The following is a 25,885-nucleotide window of genomic DNA, read 5'->3' on the forward strand; positions in this document are numbered from 1 at the left end:
GAACCATCCACTCACCCAGACCTTCGCCATCTTCTGACATTGGGGGAGGGAACTCACTAAATTACTTTGTGTTACAGGGCACTGAACAGTCTGGCCGGGAGGTTCCTGGATGCTCTTATGACTTGCTGGGCGACTGATATAGGTCGGTATTTGACAGAGCCGGATTGGGGAAAAGTACTCACCTATCCCCAGAAAGTCTCACAGAACACCAGTCTTAAATGCCTACAATGTAATCATATCCATCAAACCTACCTCACCCCCTGCAGGATTAGAACTATTTATGGGGGCGAACCTAGGGTATTTCCCCGCTGTGAAGCCTTAGACGCAGACTTTTAGTCACACAACCTGAATCTGCTGTGTACTTACTGGGTTCTGTGACACAGTTGTGATGAGACTGTCAGATGCTACACAGAAACTTGTATGCCTCCTCTGCAACTTGCTTGCTGGGTCTGTCCAGTAGACAAGCTCCCAATGAAGTAGGGACCAGATTTGTGAATCTGACCCTAGCCAAGCGGAAAATAGCCATGTTATGGAAGTCACACGTGAACCCTACTCTGGAGGCGTGGGTGAGGGACGTCACTCTTTGGGCATATGCTGAAGAAAGGGCACTGGGGCGGGAAGAGGCGCAAGTAGTCAGGCAACAACCTATTGCTCTATTATGAACAGAGGCTGTGGAGTGCTGGGAATCCCATGGGAGAGAGACTTTTTCCCACAAGGGAGGGGAGCGGGGAGTTAGAGGGGGAGGCAGGAAGCAACGCTGATGACAGCAGAGACTGCCCTGCTGACTCAATGTCACCCTGAGTGTCTACCCACTTTGATTTTCAGAGAGAGCTGCCCCTGACACACTGGGGCAACAGTGCGTCAACAACAGCTCACCACTGTTGCCCCCATCGTGGAGCTGGTGCTTCCCATTCCAGCCCACCCTGACAATTTGATCTGAACCCACCTAACCACCACAGCATGGAAGGACACTACTCAGGTTCTTGTTTGATTGTTCTGAATTTACTTAAACCTGAACCTTATTGGCGCCTACCGATTTGCAGGGGTACATTTCCACTCCTAACCCCTATATGCTAGAAAAAACGTATAAACCTGAAAGTAAAGCAATGGTGATTCCAATGTGAGCAGTGTAGCAAGCTGGCTCTATATATACACCATACCAAAATGAGATATAGTGTGCAGAGAGTCCAGTGAATCCCCAGAGGCCTAACAGGCTAAAGTAGATCGTACTAATGCTCTCTTTTGTGGTAGTGTGGTCGAGGAGTTAGGCTTATCAGAGGGTAGTGCAAAGCATTTGATGTATACACACACACACACAGTCAAGAAATGAGGCACACGCTCACTGTCTAACTCTGGGGAAATGTATTTATATAAGAAAACTATGTTTTATTACCTTATTTCTAGAACCAAAGGGATCCCTGTTTCAGGTAAGTACAGTTGCAGGCTGGGTCCAGGGAGTCCGTTGCAGAAAACCAAAGCCTGGACCAGTAGGAGAGGTGCCTGCTAGACGATTGGTCGGATTCTCCAAGGACAGGGGGGCTGATGGTGCAGGGGTATCTTTGGGCGTCAGGAATCTTCGTCGGATCCGGTCACGGTCAGGGGGAGTCCTCCAGATTTAGGCTGCAGGCGGCATCGTGTTGGCCAGGAGGAGGTTAACCTAAGGTGTACTCGAGATTGGAATCACCTGGGGACCTTCTCTGGAGAGGTGGGCCTACTGGAATCGGGCCTTGAGCGTTGAGTGCAGAGTGAGCAGATTCAGGGGTGCCCCTAAATACTAGATTTAGGGGGCATTGCAGAGGTCAGAGGGCAAATTTGCTCCTGTCCCCGAAGATGGCTACACCCTTCCTGTGCCCACTCCCTTTGGGGAGGAGGGCACATTCCTATCCCTATTGGCTACTTTCCACCAAAGCAAGATTGATGCTTCTGTAAGGAGGGGGTCATGTCAGCTCTGGACACCTTAGTGGTAGTCCTAGCTGCATAGGTCACTCCTCCTAGTTTTTCCTAAATGTCTTGGCAGACCTGCGGCCAAACGTCAGGCTTGGTCTGAGATCGGGCATCTCATTAGCTGGAGTGCCCTGGGGAACTGTAACAGGCTTAAGCCTTTGAGGCTCACCTCCAAGTGTTGCAGTTCCTGCAGAGGGGGGATGTGAAGCACCCCCACCCAGAGCAGGCTTTGTTCCTGACCCAAAAGAGCACAAAGGCTGTTGTGTTCCTTCGATCCAAGACAGAGACAGCAACTTCGTAAGTGGAATTTCCTTTTATTAACAAGCCGTAGCAAGAACAAGTCATTCCTTCTCTGCCCTCCTCAACCGTCTCTCTCGCCTCCCGTTACTCCTGCATTCCACCTCCCTCACGTGGTGTTCCCATGACTCCCGTACATTCCACCCTCTCGTGCATTCCAACCCACGATACAGTACATCCCAACACAACACATCCCCCTTCCTTAATAAGACTTGGTTCAATAAGACTTGACTAAGACTTACATTCAAACACACTCCCCTTCCTTAATACAATGAAAGAGAAAGAAAAAATAAATAAATAAATAAATAAAATTAAATAATTAGAACAAAAGAACCCCAAAAGGAAATACAAAAGAAGAACTACTGAATAGTGAAATCCTTAATCTAAAACAAAGTCTTTTAGCCACAGGGGTACATTTCTTCTTCTCTTATCAGTGTCCAAAATCTGGTTGTGTTCCAACTCTTGTGAAACCAATTGTGACTCTTGTTTACTCTGAATTTGATCCCTTGCTTCACCAATTCCTTCCATATCATCGCCACCATTCGTTTCGCTGGTTGAATCGTTATACGAACTTTCAAGCGTACCACAATTACTGTCTCTCAAAACTGGTGTGCCTGGGTTATAAGTCTCACCATCATCCACTCCAAAAGGGTCATTCATCTTATTTTCTACATTTTCCACATCCTCACCTTCATGTACTACTGGACATAATGCAATCCGTTTCAAATTCCACACTTTTCCATTTTGTAACTTCACAGCATTGTGTAATACCTCCTTTACTTGTTCCGGTCCAAAATATTGGCTCTCACCTTTGACTACTTTGAAAGGTTTTTTAATTCATACCCAATCTCCAACCTTGACCTGGTTTTTTTTCGTACCATGAGCCTTATCAAAATATGATTTGCTTCTATCCTGCGTTTTTTCCATCCTCTTACGTACATCATTCACAGACCAAAAATCCATACCACATTTGTATAACCATGCTGGATTAAACTTGCACCTAAGCTTTCTACCCCTCATGGCAACAAATGGACTAATGCCAGTAACTTCGTTTTCTGTTACCCTATATGCCCAAACCGCTTTCCAAACAGCCGTATGCCAATCGTACTGTTTTCTCATAGCTGCTTGAATGACTCCCTTTAACACTCTGTTAAACCGCTCAACACAACCATTACCACTAGGGTTGTACAATGAAGTGGTTTTGTGTGAAACTCCAACTCTATCGAAATAAACTTTAGCAATGTTTGATACAAATTGTACCCCATTGTCACTTAAGAGTAAGGCCGGAATACCTTCCGAACAAAATGTTTGGTCCAAACATTCCAACACAGATGCAGTATCCGCCTTTTTAACTACTTTAACCACAGGCCATTTTGAAAAAAGGTCCATGATGACCACCAAATACTCCTGCTGTTCTCCAATAGGTCCCATTAAGTCTATGGCCACACATTCCCAAGGTACTACTGGAACTAATTTCTGATCCATAGGTGGTTTCAAAGTGTGTAAAGTTTTGTCAGCAGATGCACACACATGGCAATTACGCACAAATCTCTCCACTGCGGTCTCAATTCCTGGCCACCAAAAATATTCTTTAACAATTGTTTTAGTACGTACTATCCCAAAATGACCCTCATGGCATAATTCTATGATGCTTGCACGGAAGTTCTTAGGAGGAACAAACCTATTGCCCCTCAAAACTAAATCATTCTCTATAGATAGTTCCGCTCTGAGTTCCCAAAAAGGTTTACTCCCTTCGGACAATAAATCTTTTTTGGGCCACCCTACCCGCAAAAATGTTAGCACACTTTGCAATTCCTCATCCTTTTTTTGTTCCACTTCCCACCTGTCCTTACTTAAAGCAGGTAAGCCAGAATCAAAAATAAATGCAATTTTAAACTGATCCCAAGAGTCCTCCACACACTCTTCTAAAGGACATGGCATTCTAGAGAAACAGTCAGCCAACACATTCTTCTTCCCTGGTACGTACACCATCTTGTAAATGTACTCACTCATTCTCATAGAAATCCTCACAATTCTTGGCGATGCTACAACGCTACCCTCTGAAGACAAAAGTTTCATTAGTGGTTTATGATCACATTGGATGATGACACTCCTACCCCACACAAATGAACGAAAATGCTCCAAACCCCACGCACAAGCAAGCGCCTCTCTTTCAATAATGGGATATTTTTCCTCAGCCGATGTCAAAGATCTAGATGCAAACAGGATAATGTTCTCCGTACCACAATCATCCTTCTGTGACAACACTGCACCCAGACCTTTATCGCTCGCATCTGTGGTCAAGTAGCACTGGAGTAGCGGATCGAAACCACTCAAATTAGGGACCTTGCACAAATATTCTTTGATGTTTTTGAATTCCACGTCACACTCTGAGTTCCAATCAAATCTTGCATTTTTTTAAAGAAATTGTCTTATGTTAAATACTTTCTCTGCAAAATTTGGAATAAACTTTGCACAAAATTCTGCCATGCCCAAGAATGGCCTAACGTCATCCTTACATGATGGTGGTGACATTTCCTTAATAGTGCTTACTAAAGATGGCTTAGGTTTAACTCCCTCGCCACTAATAACGTGCCCCAAATATGTCGCACTTCTCTCTGCAAACTTGCACTTACTCATTTCAACAGTCAATCCATTGTTTTCCAAAATACGTAACACACGTTGCACTCTATCATCGTGACATTCTCTTTTGTTTCCAAACACAAGGATGTCGTCCTGAAAGAACATTACTCCTTTTTCCTTTCCAAATAGTTTGTGCATCAAGCGCTGGAAAACAGCAGCGGCAGATGCCAAACCGAAAGGCATTCTTTTAAATTGAAAACACCCTATATGAGTGATGAAGGCTGTTAATTTCCTCGATTGTAGTGACAGAGGAATCTGATGATACGCCGCTGATAAGTCAATACTAGAAAACCAAGTAGCGCCTTTAAGACTGGATACCATTTCAGTAATTTTTGGCAACGGAAATTGGTCTATGACAATGTTATTGTTGAGGTGACGCAAATCCACACAAAGACGGATCTTCCCGTTACTGCGCCGTGCTACGACCACCGGTGAAACCCATTCCGAGCTCTCGATAGGCTCAATTACGTTCATTTGTACCAATTTCTCCAATTCGTTCGACACTTCTTCTCTTACCATTATAGGTACAGGTCGTAATTTATGTACCCTAGGATGTGCATCATGTTTCAATACAATCTCATGCTCAAACCCGCATAGTTTCCAGAGTTGTTTGTTAAAGACTTTAGGAAACTTCTTTTCTAGTTCCTCTTCCATTGAATTTCCTAAATCTGCCAGAAGTACTTTATCCTCACTGTTGGGATCTAAAATCATATGTAATCTACCTTGGTCTTGCCAACCCAGGAGTGAAGGTCCTGTTTTTGCTACATATAATTTGCCTCTGGCACTCCTTCCTTTGAATTGAAAAACTAACCATCTGTACCCAAGTACATTGATTTTTTCGCCCGTATAACTCTCCGGTTCAATGTCAGGAGGTAATAAATGTTTCCCTACTTTTGGCAAAAATTTATTTTCCCACACGTTCTCGTTAATTATGGTAAATGGCGATCCCGAATCAGCATGAATATTGATATCTATCCCTCCAATCTTCATTTCGCACATTGGTTTTTTCGACAAATAACTTCCATTAATGTTCAATACGAATTTGTTCTGTACGTTTTTGATCATGTTAATACTTCCACATTCGTCTTCTGTATCACTGTTGACATTATTCTCATACACGCATTTGACGCTATTTCTTTTCTTTTGACATACCTTTCCAAAATGGCCAACTACACCACAGTTGTTGCACCTTTGTTTCGCAGCAGGACACGATTTTGAAAATGCCAAGTGTTCTTTACTGCCACAACGATAACACTTTTTATCTCTGTGATCTACCTTCTCCTTGTAGTTGAACGTTGGAGTTTTTTCTGATGCTCTCTCTTTGTAGTTAGATGTTGATTTGCGATTATTTATTTTGAAAACACTACAGTCCTCTTTATCTGAAGGCTTCAATTCCGTCGCACACCTTCCTGAAATCTCAGCTTTACGAATAATCGCTAGAACATCTTCCAGTGGTGCATCGCCATTTATCCATAGGCGTTCTTTTATGGACTGATTACGAGCATGCATGACTAATTGATCTCTAATGAGATCATCATGTAAAATGCCAAATTTACAATCAATGGCTAACTTCTTTAATTCTGCTACGTAATCATCTACCTCTTCTTCTTTATGTTGTTTGCGTTGAAAAAATTTGAAACGTGTGATGCCAATGCATACTTTTGGTGTGAAATACTTGTCAAGATCCATTAATGCTGCATCAAAAATGTTTCCATCTCCAATAGGTACATTTTTCTGCATTCTACTATACGTTTTCAATCCTACTGGACCAAGCGAATGTAACAGGATTCTTTTTTTCTGTTCTGGAGACATTGTTTTTCCTTCGTCTATAGCCTCAATGTAATTAGTAAAGTAATCCTTCCATTCTGTCCATTTGATTGAGGGTTCAGTACCTGAAGCCCAAAATGCATGTGGTGGGCTTATGCAAAAATTCTGTTGTGCCATTAGGAATGACCTGTTCTTTACTGTTCTGTTCTGTTCTTTAATAACTTGTTCGACTCAGCACACTAGTAAGGGAACTCCTTGGAAACAAAGTAGCTCAATTCATTACGATGTCATATAAAGAGAAAAAAAAAAGAAAAAAATTGCTTGGCAACGTCCTGGACAGTTTATGTAGTTGCCTAGACAACGCCCGTCAACACACAGTGCGTCATGCCGCATTAACGTTGAGCTCGTAGCAACGCACGCGCCAGTAAAGGCGTGCGTATATGAAACTTGTCTCGAGCACCCAACGGACGTTGCGCGTGCCGCTTATTATGGCAAACTTTGCACTGTACCTCACAAACCCGACTCACTGCAAGAATAAGCCCGTTTCCACGAAGATCCTCGGCGTTCGTCATCAAATTGGAAACGCTGGGCCACGCTGGAATTCGACTTAACCTTCGTCGCCACTTTCTGTTGTGTTCCTTCAATCCAAGACAGAGACAGCAACTTCGTAAGTGGTATTTTCCTTTTATTAACAAGCCGTAGCAAGAACAAGTCATTCCTTCTCTGCCCTCCTCAACCGTCTCTCTCGCCTCCTGTTACTCCCGCATTCCACCTCCCTCACGTGGTGTTCCCATGACTCCCGTACATTCCACCCTCTTGTGCATTCCAACCCACGATACAGTACATCCCAACACAACAAAGGCTCTCACCCCATTGGTCAGAAACTTGTCTTTTAGTGGCAGGCTGGCACAGACAAGTCAGGCTTACAATAAACGGTTGGGTGAAATACTTACAATAAATCCAACACTGGCATCAGTGTGGGTTTATTATGCTGAGAAGTTTGATACCAAACTTCTCAGGATTCAGTGTAGCCATTATGGTGCTGTGGAGCTCGTAATGACAAACTCCCAGACCATATACTTAATATTGCCACACTGCATTTACAATGTCTAAGAATGGACTTAACCACTGTAAGGGCATATTGCTCATGCACCTATGCCTTCACCTGTGGTATAGTGCACCCTGCCTTTGGGCTGTCAGGCCTGCAAGAGGGGTGACTTACCTATGCCACAGGCAGTGGTTGGGAGGCATGGCATCCAGAGAGGGATGCCATGTCGACTTTACCTTTTTCTTCCCACCAGCACACACAAGCTGCAATAGCAGTGTGCATGTGTTTGGTGAGGGGTCCCTTAGTTTGGCATAATACATGTTGCAGCCCTTGGGGACCGTCCCTGGTAACAGAGCCCTTGGTACTACTGGTACCTTTTACAAGGGACTTAGCTGTGTGCCAGGGATGTTCCAATTGTGGAAACAATGGTGCAGTTTAGGGAAAGAACACTGGTGCTGGAGCCTGGTTTGCAGGATCCCAGCACAGACATGTTAGCATTAACATTAGGCAAAGAGAGGTGGGTAACCATGCCAAAAGGGGCACTTTCCTACAAGCAGTTTGAATTGTAAGCACCTTAACGAAATGTGACTCTTGTAACACTTTGATATGCTATTCTGCATAACCGTGTACCACTGGGTTACTGTAATATCTGAAATGCCAATAAACAAATGGTTCTTACACAAATGCCTGTTTTCGAAACAAAAATGTTAAAGCATGTGATAAGGTATCACCCAGTTAGATTATTGGACATGCTGAAGGGCTAAGCATGCCACGGTCACCGTGTGGCAGTAGAAAGACCTTCTGAAGAACATCCAACTTCTTCTGTTGGCCTTAGGCTTTGCATTTTATGTCCCATTATATCCCGACGCTTTCTAGTTTCTCTGCTGTCTCCTGATGGCTTACGTTGGGCTCTGTTCTCTGCTCGGTATGTCCTGAACTCTGATTTTGAGACACCTGATGTTTTTTCGTCACACTCTTGTACGCCTTCTACTCAGCTTCATTATGGACTTACCGCTATAGTTACATTTGCTTATTATTTCAGGGTCAACAGCTACTTCGGCTGCCGCCTCCGCCAGCAGCCTCCTCCAGGGTCTAAGCTTCAGTCTTCAGGAGATCGGAAGCAAGCCACACGTTTTGCCAAACAACTCTGCTTCCTCTGTGTCCAACATTCGGCTACATGGCACTGTGTCTACAACTGGTTCTAGCATACAGGTACATAGCGCTGTATCGCACAGTAATGCTGAATACAGATTGTTATATAATAATAATTCCTACACTGATGTTGCACTCTCGACAATTTGTCTGGTCTTCTTGCAGGATTAACGTTTATACATTATTACATGGCTCAGTGATACTACATTGCACATATATTTTACACCGCAAAATGTAACTCTCAAGAACACAACTCCAACTATCATGGCCTCTATCTGTCCATTGCACACTAGCCACATTCATCCATGCCATAAACTATACAGCCACCTGTTTACCAACATACTATGTTCCCATTGGGTCTTTCTCCCCTGTGTGTTGTCTAGTCCTCACATATCTAGTGTGTATATTTCCCTCAGTGATGCCAGTGTGCTTGGGTGTCTAGCTTCTCAGTGTACCCTATGCTGTTGTATGACAACATGTCATGCTCCCTTCAGCACACCATTGTGCTCCTTCTCTCACTGGTCCCACCTTTCCTACAGAATAACTTCATACATTGCTCTGGTGATCTGTGACTAGTTTCCAGTTCTGTCTTGCTTTTCATTCACAACAACCCTGTTTCTAGTCCCTCTGCCTCTTCCTCTTGCCTACCCCCAAGGGCATACCTCTGCTCCCCAGCGAGGATTGGGTTTGCTTGCCAGGACCTTTGCAGCTTGGTTTCACATTTCATCCCTCTAATGGTCATCTGCCTCTTCCTCCACCCTCACACAGACTAGAGCTGTGCTCCTTCCACTGACACCCCATGTATGCCACTCACCCCTGTTTATTCCTCCTGCTGTTTGTCTGCAGGCCTCCTCCCTTTGACCTGTTGTCAATTTTTCTACTTCCCATTCTTCCAAAGTGCCCTTTTTTACCTGGTGCAAAGGACTTAGGTGTTCTGATCCAAACTTTTTTGTTTACATTTCAGAACTCGGTGGTTAAGACAGTGCCTGCTCATAGCCTTGCATCATTGAGCACGGGTGCAGCCAACATAGTGCGCACCATCCCTGTGGTAACATCAGCATCATCGTTTGTTGCTTCTGGCAGTGGAAAAAACACTGCCATTCACCAGCTGCTGACAAATGGCGGACTTGCCAAGTTGGCAAGCAGTCTGCCGGGGCTGGCACAGATCTCAAGCCAGGGTGGAGGTAAGTAATGAAAGGGGTCATTGGGTCAGACGTGAGAGATAGGTAAATACCTGGGGACAGAGAAGCAGAAGAGCTCAAGAGTTGCAGAGAAGAGCATGTAGTTCAGCAGAGGAGAACAACTGGGTAGGAAAACCAAGGATTGGCTTTGCATTCTAACTGGGGTGGAGCTGTGTTCTACAAAGGGGTCCTTGAATCTGATGTGAGTTAAGAAGAGAAATGCCAATGTTCGAGGCATGTGTGGCTGTGGATACACATGATGTGCATACTCCTGCCATATAGTGTTGAGTCCGGATGTGTGCAGGTTGTTTTTTCTTTGAAGAAATCTTTCGAGTCTCAAAGCAAAGTGACTCCTCTTAGTGATGATGCACATCGACTCCATTGTTAGATTGTTTTCCTTCTGCCATCAGGTTCAGACATTTTATTTATCACTTCAATTTGAGACGGTTTTCTTCTCCCTTCAGTTCATTGTCAACCTCTGCACACATCAGTATTGTTTTCAATCACGTTCCATCATTGTGCTTCAATAAAAGAAGAAAATCATCGCACTTCTATTTGATGTGCTCCAGTCGCAGCCGTCGGACCTTGCCCGCTTGGGCCTTTTCTCCCCTCATCTGTTTCAATCAGTGATGCACTGCTAATGGAACAGACTCTATTTCGCTTCTCTCCTAGCTGCCATGCGAAATACCCGCAAACCGACCTCCACCAGGTTTGCAACCTGTGCCTTTCTCCGGACCATAACAAATTGCACTTTGAGGCCTGTTGAGCCTTACCATTGGAGAAAAGTTTTTAGGAAAGTCAAGTGCATTGCAGAGAAATGCAGAGTAAAGATATTCAGACAACCAACATATTCTGCCACCTAGATGTCGAAGAGGAAGAACTGCACGAGGCCTCAGCAACTGAGGAAGAGGCCTTTTCCATCCAGGAACATCTGTTTGATCCCCAGATTGGACAGCTGTGACATAGCCCTGTGGAGGATATATGGTCCGGGAAACTTTCTAGCTGAACTATCAAGTAAACTCACCCCCACACTTAGCGAGTGTAGGAAGCTGGCCTGGTGTGTGGTGAGCACCTATGGTGTTATCACCTTATACCAGGTCAAGTTATCCTCTATTAGTGAAGTGCAGGCAGTGTCTAGGAAACCAGTGCAGCTTTAGAGTTAGATGTGGATGAGCAGCCAAGACTTATCTAGGAGACATGCAAAGCTTATGCAATACCACTACAGTCACACAGCACTTACACACATGAAAGAACCACACAGTGTTACTTTATTACGGTAACACAAATGCTAAAATATTGTATAGGCAATACTCCAACTGGAAGTAAGTAAACACACTACTATATACACACTAGCAATCAGGAAATAGCCTAGAAAGCAATAGGCATTAGTAAAAGCAATAGCAAACAGCTAGGGTCCTAGGGCAGGGCCAAACCAAATACTAAAAAAGTGGAAATTGAAAGGCAGTCCCCCTCCCAAGGAAGTGGAATCACTAAAGGGGAGCTGGAGGAACCTAGAATCCTAACAGTTGAGTACCAGAGTGACTCCCAGCAACCAGGAGAGCAGAGGTAAGTACTTGGTTTCCCCCAAACCAACAGGAGAACTTTGAAAAGGGATTGTGCAAGACCCACACAAGACTGGAAGAACCGAAAGGTGGATCCTGACAAGAGGACCTGCAAAGAAAGTGGACCAAGTCCAGTTTCTGATGGAGTGCCTGGTTGTGGCAAGAGCAACTACCCACCCTTCTGTGAGACTGTGCGTTGCAGGAGAAGTGCTGGGGGTCGGGCTACACGGAGCCTGAAGATCCTTTGGAGGAGGAACAAACAAGTCTTGCTAGCTGCAGGGATCGCGATGCACAGGGGTACTATCCTGCAATGACAGACCAGGGCTTACCGCCTCCCAAGTTGGATAGCTGGTAGAAAGAACCAAGGGGACCACTCCAGACCACCACCCGTGATGCAGGATCCACGCAGCTCTGGAGGAGAGGAGACTCATGCAGCCGGTCGTCGTTGCAGTTGGTGCCTGCGGATGCAGGGGAGTGACTCCTTCACTCCAAGGGAGATTCCTTCTTGCTTCTTGTGCAGACTGAAGACTCGTTGCCCTTGGAGGATGCAGAGCCAAGGAAATGTTGTAGTTGTTGGAAGGAGCCAGAGGAACAATGTTGCAGAGCAGAGTCATTACTGTAGATGCAGATTATCGGTTCCTGGAGGGTCCAGTTGCAGTTCCATTGGCCAGAAGGTGAAGTAAACATTGCAGGGGAATGCTGTTGGAATCTTGCACATCGAATCTGAGGACCCAGCCAAGAGGGAGACCGTAAAAAGCCCAGGAAGGGGGATCGGTTCATCGAATCTGAGGACCCACCCAAGAGGGAGACTGTAAAAAGCCCAGGAAGGGGGATCGGTCACCTAGCAGGGTAACCACCTATCAGGAGGGGGCTGTGACTTCACGTACCTGATCTGGCCACTCAGATGCTCCCAGGGGCATCTGCCAACTTTGGATTCAAGATGGCAGAATCAAGTGGCCACCTGGAGGATCTCTGGGCACCACCCCTGGAATAACGATGGAAAGGGGAGTGGTTAATCCCCCTTTGTTTTGCTTTCACTAATGATCGAGCTTACAAAAAGCTCTGAAATGCACTTCTTAGTTTAAAGAAGACATTTATTATTATTCCACCACAAGGTTCCTAAAAAAGGGATTAGTAGGTGGGAGGCACACGTTTAAAAAAAAAAAGTCACAGCAATGAAAGGAAAATATTCTCAACTGCAATGTACAAAGGAAATATATGTGATTATATTATAGCATAAATGCAAAACAAAGGATAAAGTCAAAATTTATCACCGTAGGGCCTGCCAAGGCCCTTCATCTTTCTTGTGCAAGCAAGTTGATGACCCCTGTTCAACTGTGAGAATGAGATATCCACCCTCACAGGAAAATGTCAGGCATTTGACATCCAATCCTGACTAAGGTCTCGGAAATTCCCCCCGCTACTGACCAGGGCCACCTTTTATAGCTTAAACAATCATGGAAAAAGCCTTCTGAAAGGCCCTTCCCTCTCAGATGTAAATATTCAAAACATGCTGGCTACTGTAGGTCAGAGATGGAAGGAAAAACGTTGAAAATTGGCCAAGATTTCAAGGCTCCCGCTTCCAAAGCCAACCTGTTCCCTGCTCCGAAGAAAAAAAAAAATATGCGCTTCCTTATCATGCTATCGTGTTCGGCAAGAGAAAATACGAAAAATACAAGCTTAGTTTACCATGTGGAAAAACACAGCTCATCTGCAATGTCTCAACTGCAATGTCTAACGCCACGATAAAGCCAATAGGCAGCTTCAACTGAATACAAAATGCAATCTGCAACTAGTGGACATTGAACAATTAACATGCACAGTGGTGAAACACAAAGTCAATGGTCAAACCTACCTATTTTTCACACACCGTTCCATTGTCCAGTTTCGCCCGTGAGCAGGGAGCCGGGGGTCTCTGGACTAGTGCAAACCAGTTTATGCAAGGAGAGCACCAAATGTGCCCTTCTAAGCAGATCAGTGGCTTGGGAAGGCTACCCCTCCCATACCATGTAACACCTATTGCCAAAGAGAAAGGGTGCTGCCTCCCTCTCCCAAAGAAAATCCTTTGTTCTGCCTTGCTGAGCTTGAGCTGGTCAAGTAGCAGGAGGGCAGAAACCTGTCTGTCGTATGGCAGCAGCAAGGGCTCCCTGGGAAAACCCTGGAAACTAGTAGAAGCAAAGCTGGAGGCCTGCAGACACATTTTACATGGGTTCCTAAGGAGCCCATTCTGCAGCCCATGGAGGGCCCCTGGTGCCCCAATGCCCTGGGTACCATATACTAGGGACTTATATGGGTGCACCAGTATGCCAAATGAGGGGTGTGTGAAGTCCCAAGCAACCAAATTTAGAGTGAGTGAGCACAGTCACTAGGTTCTGGGTTAGCAGGATCGAAGTGAACATAGTCAAAACGTACTGACAGCAGGCAAAAAGTGGGGGTAACCATGCCAAAAAGTGGGAACTTTCCTACAGTTGGACTATATTGCATAGTTTTGGGAGGGAAAAGGGTAATAAGACTAAAATTGTTTGACACAGAGGTGACTAAATCCATGTGGGAGCTTCAAACCCCCACTCCTCTTAGTTCCTTTCAGCGTCCCACCTACAAACAGGGCAACAAAACCACACTGTCAGATGCCTCTACTTCATCCTACAGGCAACCACACCAGACCTCTCCTTCAAAGGGCTATTTCTGAGGCACATATAGATGAAACAGTTCCAATTGTTGTGGAAAGGGTGCCTCCACTGGTGCTGCATCGTCCCCCTCAAAACAGTGTTTTTCTTCTCATTCCCCACATAATATTTAAGACCTGTTGGGGGACGCCTACAACACTTCTTCACCACTTGGAAAACCATAACAGAGCAGTGGGTGTTGGACACTACCAACATGGTTATTGTCTGGAGCTCATCGACATTACTCCAAACATCCCACCTCACAAACATACGCTCTCTATAGAAAATCAAAATGTGCTCAAACAAGAAATTCAGGCTCTCTTGCACAAAGGTGCCAAAGAGCCTGTCCCTCTTCAAACGCATGGCTCATGAGTATACTCCTTATACTTTCTAATTCGCGCAAAAGACAGATCACTGTGGCCTATATAGACCTCAGGCCATTAAATTGTTACATCCTATCAGAACATTTCCACATGATAACTCTTCAAGATGTGATCCCATTACTACAACCTGGAGACTTGGTCAGCAGCAGACTTAAAGCACACTTATTTTTATATCCCAATCCATCCACGTCCCTGCAAATACCTCAGGTTTGTTATAGCGGGAAGGCATTACCAGTTCAAGGTGCTCCCATTCAGTGTCACTAATGTGTCTCATATGTTCACCAATTGCCTAGTGGTAGTCACCGCACTTCTGCGCAGACAGAGCATCCTAGTCTTCCCATATGTGGACGACTGGCTCAGCAAAGCCAGTACACTTAATTTGTGTCAGCTGTACATCTTCTCCATCAACTAGGATTTACCATCAACATACAAAAGTCACACCTTCAACCTACATAGATTTAGCCGTATCTAGGTGCTATTCTCAACACACAACTGGGATTAGCCTACCCAATGCTGCCAGGATTCAGAACATCTAAGTGCTACTACAACAGTTTTACCGCAACCAACATATAACAGTCAAAACAGTTATAGGACTCCTAGGCATGATGGCATCTTGCATTGCAATAGTACCACATGCAAAACTACATATGCGCCCGCTGAAAGAATGTCTGGCACGCCAATGGTGTTGGTCACAAGATCTAGTGTTGGTAGAAAGCCACACATCACTCTCTGCAGTGGTGGAACACACAAAACCTATCAAAGGGGCAGCCATTCCTCGACCCTGTTCCCCAGATCATTCTCACAGCGGATGCCTCCCTTACAGGATGTGGTGCTCACCTATAGGATCTCACAGTTCAGGGTCTCTGGAACACTGAACACCAGGGTTTCCATCAACTACCGCAAGCTTCAAGCTATTCACCAAGCATTGAAAGCTTCCCTAACTCACCTGGTTGGCAAGGCTCTCTTGGTCTGGATGTACAACACAACACCATGTTTTATATGCATAAACAGGGGAGGGCACACGCCCTGCAGTTATCAGTACTGTCCCAAAACGATTTGGCATTGGTCAGTAGGTCACTACATCCACCTGTTGGCAGAACATCTTCCAGGGACGGGCAACGACTTTGCCGACCTCATCAGGATGCAACAACAAGTCCACAAGCGGGATCTCCACCCCCTAGTTGTCCTCCCATACATCCACAAGTGGGGGTTCCCACAGATAGGCCTGTTTGCAACCACAGACAACTCAGAATGCCCAAACTGTCTCCAGGTTCCCACATCCAAAGGCAATGCTCTGTGAATGAACTGGTCAGGGATAGTTACTAGGCTTTCCCACCTCTCCCTCCTCTTCCGTTTCTGGTTCGTAAGCACAGACCAACATCTCACCCTCATTCTAGTAGCTTCCTCGTGGGCTTGTCAACCATGGTTCACCACACTACTCGAGCTCTCTCTGTAGTTCCCCACAGGAAGCTATCCCTCAACCCAGACCTTCTCACTCAAAACCATGAAGAAGTCAGGCATCCAAAGGAACTTAGGGCCTCATTACAACATTGGCGGTATTGACCGCCTATTGCCACGGCGACGGCCACCAACATACTGCCGCCGTGGCTACCAGCCATCTACACGTATCATGACTGCCAACGGTATTCCGCTAGAATGCCGGCAGAACACCGCCGACGGTCATGACTGCGATAAGGCGGCGCTGCTGATAGTAGCACCGCCACGCCAGCAAAACACCGCTGACAGTTTCATGTGCAATGATTCGGCCTGGCGGTGTTTTGCTGGCGGACACTGCTGCTCACAGCAGTGCCACGGACACTCTCCAGCCGGAGGACCCCCTGCAAGCAGGTAAGTCGGGTTCCCTGACCGGAGAAGGGGGTGGGGGGTGTTGTGTGTATGTGGGGGGAGTGGTGTGTATGTTTTGGTATGCGTGCATGCGGGTGTGGGTCGCGTTGGATGCATGCATGAATGAGTGATTGTGAGTGTTGTGTGTTGTGAATGCATGTGTGTGACAAGCTATGTTGGTGTGTGTTGCGGTGTGTGGGTATGTATGTGTGCACGCGTGGGTGGTGGTGGGTATGCATGTGGGTATATGGGTGCACATGTGGGTTTGTATATGTGTGTGGGGGCTGCAGAGGGAGGTGGAGGGTGGGGGAAGACTCTGGGGAGGGGGCGGGGAGACCCCTAACAGTGCCAGGGAAGCGATTCACTGGCACTGATAGTGCCTACCGCCATGGTTTTCGTGGCGGTAAGTTTGGCATGAAAACCATGGCGGTAGGCCGCGTGGTAATCCCAAGGGTTGGGATTGTGACGGCCGCTGGTCTGGAGACTGAAGTCTCCAGCTCAGCTGCCGTTACCACCCTGATTCCAAATTCCATTTTTTTACCGCCGGCCTGTTGGCGGTCTTACCGCCGCTTTAACACCGACCGCTAGGGTTGTAATGAGGGCCTTAGTCTTGCGCTTTGGCTCCTGAGGTCAGAGTTTGGTTACCTAAATCTCCCACCTGATTGTATGATCTCAGCAAGCTTGTAGGCCCACACACAACTAGGGTGTGTTACACAGCTAAATGGAAAAGGTTTGTTTTCTGCTGTCGCAGTCCATTTGATACAACTGTTCAAAACATTGTCTGCTATCTTCTCCATTTTCAGACCTCTACCCTAGCTTACACTTCAATGCGCATACATGTAGCTGTAGTGGCTGCCTAGCTACAAAACAGGCAACATTTATCCTTGTTCAAGGTACCAGTAATTAAGGCTTTTATGGAAGGCCTTAAAAAAAGTAACACCACCTAGGGCTATTCCTGCATCTGGACGGACCCAACATTGTACTTACCAGACTCATGGGTCCACCATTTGAGCCATTGCATAATTACCCCCTGCGATTTCTCTCTTGGAAGCTTGTGTTCTTGGTGTCCATTACTTCAATCAGGCATGTCAGTGAGCTCAAGGCATTTACCTTGGATGAACATTTCTTTCAGCTACACAGAGACAGAGTAGTCCTTAGCACTAACCCAAAGTTCCTTCCGAGAGTGGTTTCAGCTTTCCACCTCAGTCAGTTGATTTACCAGTTTTCTTTCCGCAACCTGATTCATTTGCAGAAAGGGCTCCCTTCTTACACTAGCTGTAAAAAGAGCGTTAATGTACTATATTGACCAAACTAAAGAGTTTTGTAAAACCAAACAAATTCTTGTTGCCTTTTCTCCCCCTCACAAAGGAAAGCCCATATCTAAATCAGGCATTTCTAGATGGATAATTAAATGCTTTCAAACATGTTGCGCGAAAGCAAAAATAACTTTGCCCACTCCTCTTGGAGCACACTCTAAACATAAGATGGGATTTCCTGGGCAATAGCCAATAGATTCAATTTGTACAGCTACATGGTCTACACCAGACACTTTCACTAAACATTACTGTGTGAAAGTGTTAGCACAGCAACAAGTGAGTGTGGGACAGGCAGTACTGCGTACCTTTCTTCCAAACAACTTTCAGAAGGGCACTGCTTTACAGTGTATGCACAGCAAGTGTATCTACAGCCAAACGTGCCTCGAATGGAAAATGCTACCCTGTAATTATCTGTTTAATGCATGTAGATTTGCATTCACCTACCTTTGTCCCTGGAAACCTATGGCCGTTGCAGTTCCTTTTTTATAATTTCTTATAATTCCTTAGGCATGGACATCTCTGTACTGATACCTACACACACTCCATTCTCATCCGACAGCGGGAAAACAATCTTAAAAATGGAGTTGATGCCCATGTGCATTATCACTAAGGGGAGTCGTTTTGCAGTGTGACTCGAAAGACTTCTTTGAAGAAAAACAACCTGCACACAACCAGACCCAACACTAGATTGCAGACATATGCACAGCATGTGAATCTAAAGCACTTAATGACACAAATAGATGCTTACTGGATAAGTATCAATTTCTACATATGCTCCTACTGCACCAGCGGGCCACCTCCTAAAGCTCATATAGTATTTGTCATGTAGCATCTGTGTAGCTTGACGATACACTATTACATTCATGGCGCTAGGAACTCTTTATTCACTTCAATTTTCTATCCTCAGGACTCCTGGCTGCCCAGGTGTAGGAGGCTGGCTTGGCTTATAGTGGGTACCTTGTGGTACTTTCACCCTGGGCCAGGTCCAGTTATCCCTTATGTGTAGAATAGAGGTGTTTCTAGCAGCTTAGGCTGATAGAAGGTAACTATGGCAAAGCAGCTTAGGCTGAACTAGGAGACATGCAAAGCTCCTACTATACCACTTATATCATATAGCACCATATCATAAGAAAACACAATACACAGAGTTACTAAAAATAAAGGTACTTTATTTTTATGTCAATATGCCACAAGTATCTCAGTGAGTATTCTCAGTAAGAAGGTAAGTAATATACACAAGTTATATGTACACAAACCCAAAACAGGTAAGTAATAGTAAGAAAAGTAATGCAAACCGTGTAGAATTACTATAGGATGCAATAGGTGTCTAGGGGCAACACAAACCATATACTCCAAAAGTGGAATGCGAATCACGAATGGACCCCAGACCTATGGGAGCTTGTAGAGGGTCACTGGGACTGTAGGAAAATAGTCAGGGTGTCCAAGATACCCCACCCCAAGACCCTGAAAAGTAGGAGTAAAGTTCCCCTACTACCCCAAAAGGACACAATAGTCGTGATAGGGGGATTCTGCAAGAACCACAAACACCAGCAAAGCACTGAAGACTGATTCCTGGACCTGAGGACCTGCAAGGCAAGGGGACCAAGTCCAAGAGTCGCGATAGTGTCCAGGGGAGGCAGGAGCCCAGGAATCCCCGGATGAAGGTGCAAAGAGGCTGCCTCCGGGTGGAAGAAGCCAAGGATTCTGCAGCAACGAAAAGGGCTAGGAACTTCTCCTTTGGATTGAAGATGTCCCACAGTGTGCTGGACGTTGCAGAAGTGTTTCCACGCAGAAATACCGCAAACAAGCCTTGCTAGCTGCAAGGGTCGCAGTAGAGGTTTTTGGGTGCTGCTGGGGACCAGGAAGGACCAGGGTGTTGCCCCTTGGAGGAGGAGACAGAGGGGGGCGCTCAGCAACTTAGAGAGCCCTCACAGAAGCAGGCAGCACCCGCAGAAGTACCGGAGCAGGCACTTAGAAGATTTGTGAACCGGAGTCGACTCAGAGTCACAAAGGAGGGTCCCACGACGTCTGAGTCCAACTCAGAGGGTTGAGCACTGCAGGACGGACTGCTGGGGACCCAGGCTAGGCTGTGCACAAAGGAATCCTTGGAGAAGTGCACAGACGCCGGAACAGCTGCAAATCATGCAGTACACAGGTTTGCAGCCTAGCGTGGGGAGACAAGGACTTACCTCCACCAAACTTGGACTGAAGGATCACTGGACTGTGGGGGTCACTTGGATCTAGCTTCTGTGTTCCAGGAACCACGCTCGTCGAGATGAGAGGGGACCCAGAGGACTGGTGATGCAGAAGTTTGGTGCCTGCGTTAGCAGGGGGAAGACTCCGTCAACCCACTGGAGATTTCTTCGGGATTTCCAGCGCAGGGTGAAGGCAGACAGCCCTCAGAGCATGCACCACCAGGAAGCAGTCGAGAAAGCCGGCAGGATTAGGCGCTACAATGTTGCTGGTACTCGTCTTGCTACTTTGTTGCGGTTTTGCAAGCGTCCTGGAGCAGTCAGCGGTCGATCCTTGGCAGAAGTCAAAGAGGGAAGTGCAGAGGAGCTCTGGTGAGCTCTTGCATTCGTTATCTGAAGAATACTCCAGAGGAGAGACCCTAAATAGCCAGAAAAGGAGGTTTGGCTACCAAGAAAGGAGGATTTGCTACCAAGAGAGGTAGGAGCCTATCAGAGGGGGTCTCTGACGTCACCTGCTGGCACTGGCCACTCAGAGCAGTCCAGTGTGCCCCCAACACCTCTGAATCCAAGATGGCAGAGGTCTGGGACACACTGGAGGAGCTCTGGGCACCTCCCCTGGGAGGTACTGGTTAGGGGAGTGGTTACTCCCTTTTCCTTTGTCCAGTTTCGCGCCAGAGCAGTGCTGGGGGATCCCTGAACTGGTGTAGACTGGCTTATGCAGAGATGGGCACTATCTGTGCCCATCAAAGCATTTCCAGAGGCTGGGGGAAGGCTACTCCTCCCCAGCCCTTCACACCTATTTCCAAAGGGAGAGGGTTTAACACCCTCTCTCAGAGGAAATCCTTTGTCTTAACTTCCTGGGCCGGGGCTGCCCAGACCCCAGGAGGGCAGAATCCTGTCTGAGGGGATGGCAGCAGCTGCAGTGGAAACCCCGGAAAGGCAGTTTGGCAGTACCCGGGTTCTGTGCTAGAGACCCGGGGGATCATGGAATTTTCCCCCCAATACCAGAATGGTATTGGGTTGACAATTCCATGATCTTAAACATGTTATATGGCCATGTTTGGAGTTACCATTGTGACATTATACATAGGTAGTGACCTATGTATAGTGCACATGTGTAATGGTGTCCCCGCACTCACAAAGTTCGGGGAATTTGCCCTGAACGATGTGGGGGCACCTTGGCTAGTGCCAGGGTGCCCACACACAAAGTAACTTGGCACCCAACCTTCACCATGTGAGCGTTAGACATATAGGTGACTTAAAAGTTACTTATGTGCAGTGAAAAATGGCTGTGCAATAACGTGGACGTTATTTCACTCAGGCTGCAGTGGCAGGCCTCTGTAAGAATTGCCTGAACTCCCTATGGGTGGCAAAAGAAATGCTGCAGCCCATGGGGATCTCCTGAAACCCCAATACCCTGGGTACCGAAGTACCATATACAAGAGAATTATATATGGGTGTACCAGTGTGCCAATGAGAATTGGTCAATTTACTCACTAGCCTGCAGTGACAAATTTGGAAAGCAGAGAGAGCATAAACACTGAGGTTCTGGTTAGCAGAGCCTCAGTGATACAGTTGGCACCACACAGGGAACACATACAGGGCACATGCTATGAGCACTGGGGTCCTGCGTAGCAGGATCCCAGTGACACAAGGGCTAAAACACACATACATACAGTGAAAATGGGGGTAACATGCCAGGCAAGAAGGTACTTTCCTACACCAGGTAGCCATTTCTAACAGTCACATGTGGTTAAGTTTGCATTGCTTTTTGTTGTTGTTTGCTTTTAGCAGCATATTCACCTCAAATGAAACGACCACTAAAGCTCATATTTTTACTGCACGTTGTATGTGAAGGTGTCCTGGAGTAAAGCTCTGCACTGAACTCTCACTGACCTTATCCTGTTACTTTCTTGGTCTACCCAGGAATGCAACCTTCCATACCTTCTGCTTTAAGTGTACTGTTTGTAATGTTAAATACATTAGTGGAAAAGTTCAATTTGGGTCAAGGAGACCTCTCGTCTATCATCAAGACTGATAGAGAAAAATATATTTTCAAATCCTACGCTACCTTTGGACAGAAAAATATCTATACTGATGACCCTCATGAGAATGTAATTATTGCGTTAATACAATCCACAGGGATTTATGTGACATTTGTAAAACCTTCCAGGACTTTGAAGAATAGGGAGGGGAAGTTTGTACTATATTTATTGGAGAAAAAGGAATACCTTGCTTCTAAGGGAGCTGCCATCTCAATGTGGAATAACTCATATTAAGTGTTCCACCAACCACTTCCACCAAGAAAGTGCAAAAAAGGAAAACTGGTGATACCTCAAGATAGGGTGAACACCAACTTGCACAAAAGACTGCAAAAATCCAGCTCCCTTCACTCTGTAACTGAACATCCAATCCCACCGCTAACGTCTCAAATCATCCTTGTCAACGATGAAGAAAAAAACAGCCAACATAGTCAGTGACACCTTTGAGAGCTGTGGTACAGGCCTCTTCGTCAACCATGAAGAGATCTTTGTTGACTTTAACCCCATCAATGACCAAGCCTTTGTCAACAGTGCCAGTTCCTTGATGATCACCCAAAAGTTGCCTCTCCTTCCTGTATCAATGATCCATGTTTCACTGCAGATGGCAAACCCAGTAATGATGCCTGCCCACCCTGTAGACAAAACCCAGTTAACAATGCAGTTGATTGATTTCTCAATGACAGTTAACTTGTCACCTGTGAAGGTGATAGCTAGACTGGAGACGAGAGGATGAAGACTCATCTGTTTCAGAGTACCCCCATTTGAAAGAAGGTGAATTCCCACAAGACAGCAATGAGTGACAAATAGGACGACTATATTTTAACTAAGGAGAGCAGTACATTTCTGTTCAACCAGAATTGCCTCCTGACAACATAGCCTGCTTTCATACTCTAATGGAGAGGGTGTTCAATCTTAAAATGGTTTTGTTAGAGCAGCAACGTCTCCTTTATGACTCTGGGAGACATCCACGCAAAGCCACAAGGTCCATATTGTTGGAAATTTGCCCTTTATGCAGGGTGGGCCTGAATCTTTTGCCTTTTTTGCTGATTCAGATTTGTTTGCTGACTATAGAACTTTAGCCATGGTAATTGTAAAGTGCTTATCCTCCTGATTGCAACATGATGAAATTGGCATTCCCCTGATTATCATATTTAGCTTATCTATTTGTCCCTAGTACATGGTGCCAACAGGGTATCCAGGGCCTGTAAGTTAAATGTCACCAGTGGGCTGCAGCACCCATTATGCCACCCACTGCAGTCACAATGCAAACAGGCCTGCCTGTGCAAGTCTAAACTTCAAATTCACCCTGTCGAAATAACATCTTTTGACAGGCCTAAACCTTGTTTGACAGGTCTGCTGGGTTTACGTATAACATTCGGGCCACACTTCAAAGGAGAGAAACAAAATGTAAAAGCTAAGCTTTGATTTTACGAGAGAGAGACAGAGACACACATACACACACCTCCCCCTCCCCATTCCCCACCCGCAGAGTCCCTTTTTAGAGTGGCCAAAGACTTCTGCCATCTTAAAAATGCCCAAAGTTTAGGGCGACCCCAGGGATCATTCCCACACACTAGTGAAACCTAGGGTGTTTGGTATCATGCTCCTTGTCTTAATAAATCCATTGATGCCAGTATTGGATTTATTATGACAAGCACCAAGAGGGCATATTAGAGGTGCCCACTGGAACCCTCTAGTCCTCTAGTGGGCCCGCTGACTGGAACCGACCAGTCAGCCACCACAGATGACTTTCTTACTCCCTGGAGGTGAGACCTCACACTCTGAGGCCAGAAACAATGCCTGCTCTGGAGAAGGGTGTTTTCACTTCCTCCAGTAGGATGAATAGTGAATCTGCTTACAAAGGCCAGGGACTTCAAAGTCCCTGCTGCCTGTGATATGCGACACCGGCTTCCCTCAGACCTGGGAGATACCACCCCCTGCCCTGAGGTCCATTTGACACAAGGGCAGGTGGGAAATTAGTTATGCAGTCGGCGTGGTGCACTTCCAGGCTAGCCACACCCCTAAGGTCGGCTGCCAGATGTGTTCCACTAAGGAAGGGTTCCACCATCTTGTTTTTTAACTGAAGAGCTCGTCAGTTGGAAATGGCGGCCAGGACTCTAGGCGACACGCCTGATATCTTCGGGGAAGATTGCGCGCAGGAGGAGCCAGACCAAGAGGAGGCCTTCTCCGTCGAGGAGTCTGAGTTAGATGTACAATCCAACTTCGAAAGTCAACCGGTTATATCGGCGCAACCTGTGAGTAGAATAACCCCTACTCCCCAAACAAAAACTTGAAAAAGCCCCACAAAGAGGTCGCCAGACTGCCACTGCCACTGCCTCTGGCCATGGTTGGATCTGAAAATCTCCTTTGGATGCCCCTCCTCTCGGCCTGGTACCGAAGATAGGCAAGACCAAGGCATCTTCGGCATTGACCTCCGGCTCGATCAGTTCGTGATCTAAACAAACCATTGAACAGAGCGCTTTGGTACTGACCAAGAAGGCCTTAACAGCCGCTTCGGAGCCTACCCCTTCGCACAGACCGAAGACCATCACACAAGGCTGTGCCTCATAAGGACTCCAGTAACTCTTCCGACACTCCTTCACCAGTGGAGCCAATATTAAAGGCTATGGACGCTCGCTAGCGCCAGCTCCACATTCATAAAGGAACAGGGAGAATTATTCTTTCCTCCCCCATTAAAAAGGAAGTTGACCTTTGAAGAGGCCTTGGACATTTCTACACCCCCAAAAAAGGCCTCAAAGGACAAGGCTCCAATTTGTCCTCAGTCATATCCTCCACATTCTCTAAGACCTCCTTCCACCTCCTCATTCTCCTACAACTCTTCCTATACCAGTGTTTTCACCACAGTGTTCACCCTCACCTTAAGAGGACAACTTAGGGTGACGCACCACATGATCTAGATTCCTGAGATTCATATGATCCAGATCCCATATTGCCAAATGATTCATAGCTATACCCTGCACAACCATCACCACCTGAGGATTCTACATCGTATCAGCAGGTGATAGCAGGAGCATTTCTCTATGTCCAATTACAGACTGACTGAGTAGGATTTCCACTTTGATACGTGTAGGAAGTTGGTTCTGTATATACTATCTCAAAGTAAGAGATAGTGTGCACAGTTTCCAACGGTTCCCCTTAGAGGTAAGATAGTGGCAAAATTAGTTAATTCTAATGCTCTATTTTGTGGTAGTGTGGTTAAACAGAAGGCTTATCAGAGGGTAGTGTTAAGCATTTGATGTACACACACTCAGAGACTTACTCCAGGCCAATAGGTTTTTATATAGAAAAATATATTTTCTTAATTTATTTTTAGAACCACACGTTCAAGATTTGAAGTAAATACATAAAATACAAGGTACTCCACACAGGTAAGCTAGGGACTTTGAATTAGAGCAATAACATATACAGTTTTTGTTAAATGCCAATAATGGTACAAAAATCGACAGTTCCTGGGGGAGGTAAGTATTGGTTCGATTGTGAGGTAAGTAAGACACTTACAAGTCTCAGTTCCTGGGCATAGGCTGCCCACCATTGGGGGTTCAGGGCAACTCTAAAGTTACCACACCAGCAGCTCAGGGCTGGTAAGGTGCAGAGGTCAAAGTGGTGCCCAAAACACATAGGCACCTATGAGAACAGGGGTGCTCCGGTTCCGGCCTGCCAGCAGGTAAGAACCCATGTCCTCGGGGGGCAGACCAGTGGGGTTTTGTACAGCACTAGGGGGGACACAAGTAGGCACACAAAACACACCCTCAACAGCACAGTGGCAGGCGGGTGCAGTGTGCAACTCAGGAGTTGGGTTTTTGATAGAAATCAATGGAGGGATCCC

At 46.1% G+C, this 25,885-nt stretch overlaps 1 protein-coding gene across 5 annotated transcripts in view; it reads left to right on the forward strand.

Moving 5' to 3' along the window:
- KANSL3 (KAT8 regulatory NSL complex subunit 3) overlaps window positions 1-25,885 on the forward strand; it is a 470,654-nt gene that overhangs the window by 334,349 nt on the left and 110,420 nt on the right. For all 5 annotated transcript variants that reach the window (XM_069214408.1, XM_069214411.1, XM_069214407.1 and 2 more), the window contains 2 exons: window positions 8,742-8,911; window positions 9,816-10,035. In XM_069214408.1, coding sequence (XP_069070509.1) covers window positions 8,742-8,911; window positions 9,816-10,035 — 390 coding nt within the window. The remainder of the gene's footprint in view (window positions 1-8,741; window positions 8,912-9,815; window positions 10,036-25,885) is intronic.

The sequence above is a fragment of the Pleurodeles waltl genome, chromosome 11, assembly GCF_031143425.1.
Source record: "Pleurodeles waltl isolate 20211129_DDA chromosome 11, aPleWal1.hap1.20221129, whole genome shotgun sequence".
Taxonomy (NCBI): Eukaryota; Metazoa; Chordata; class Amphibia; order Caudata; family Salamandridae; genus Pleurodeles; species Pleurodeles waltl.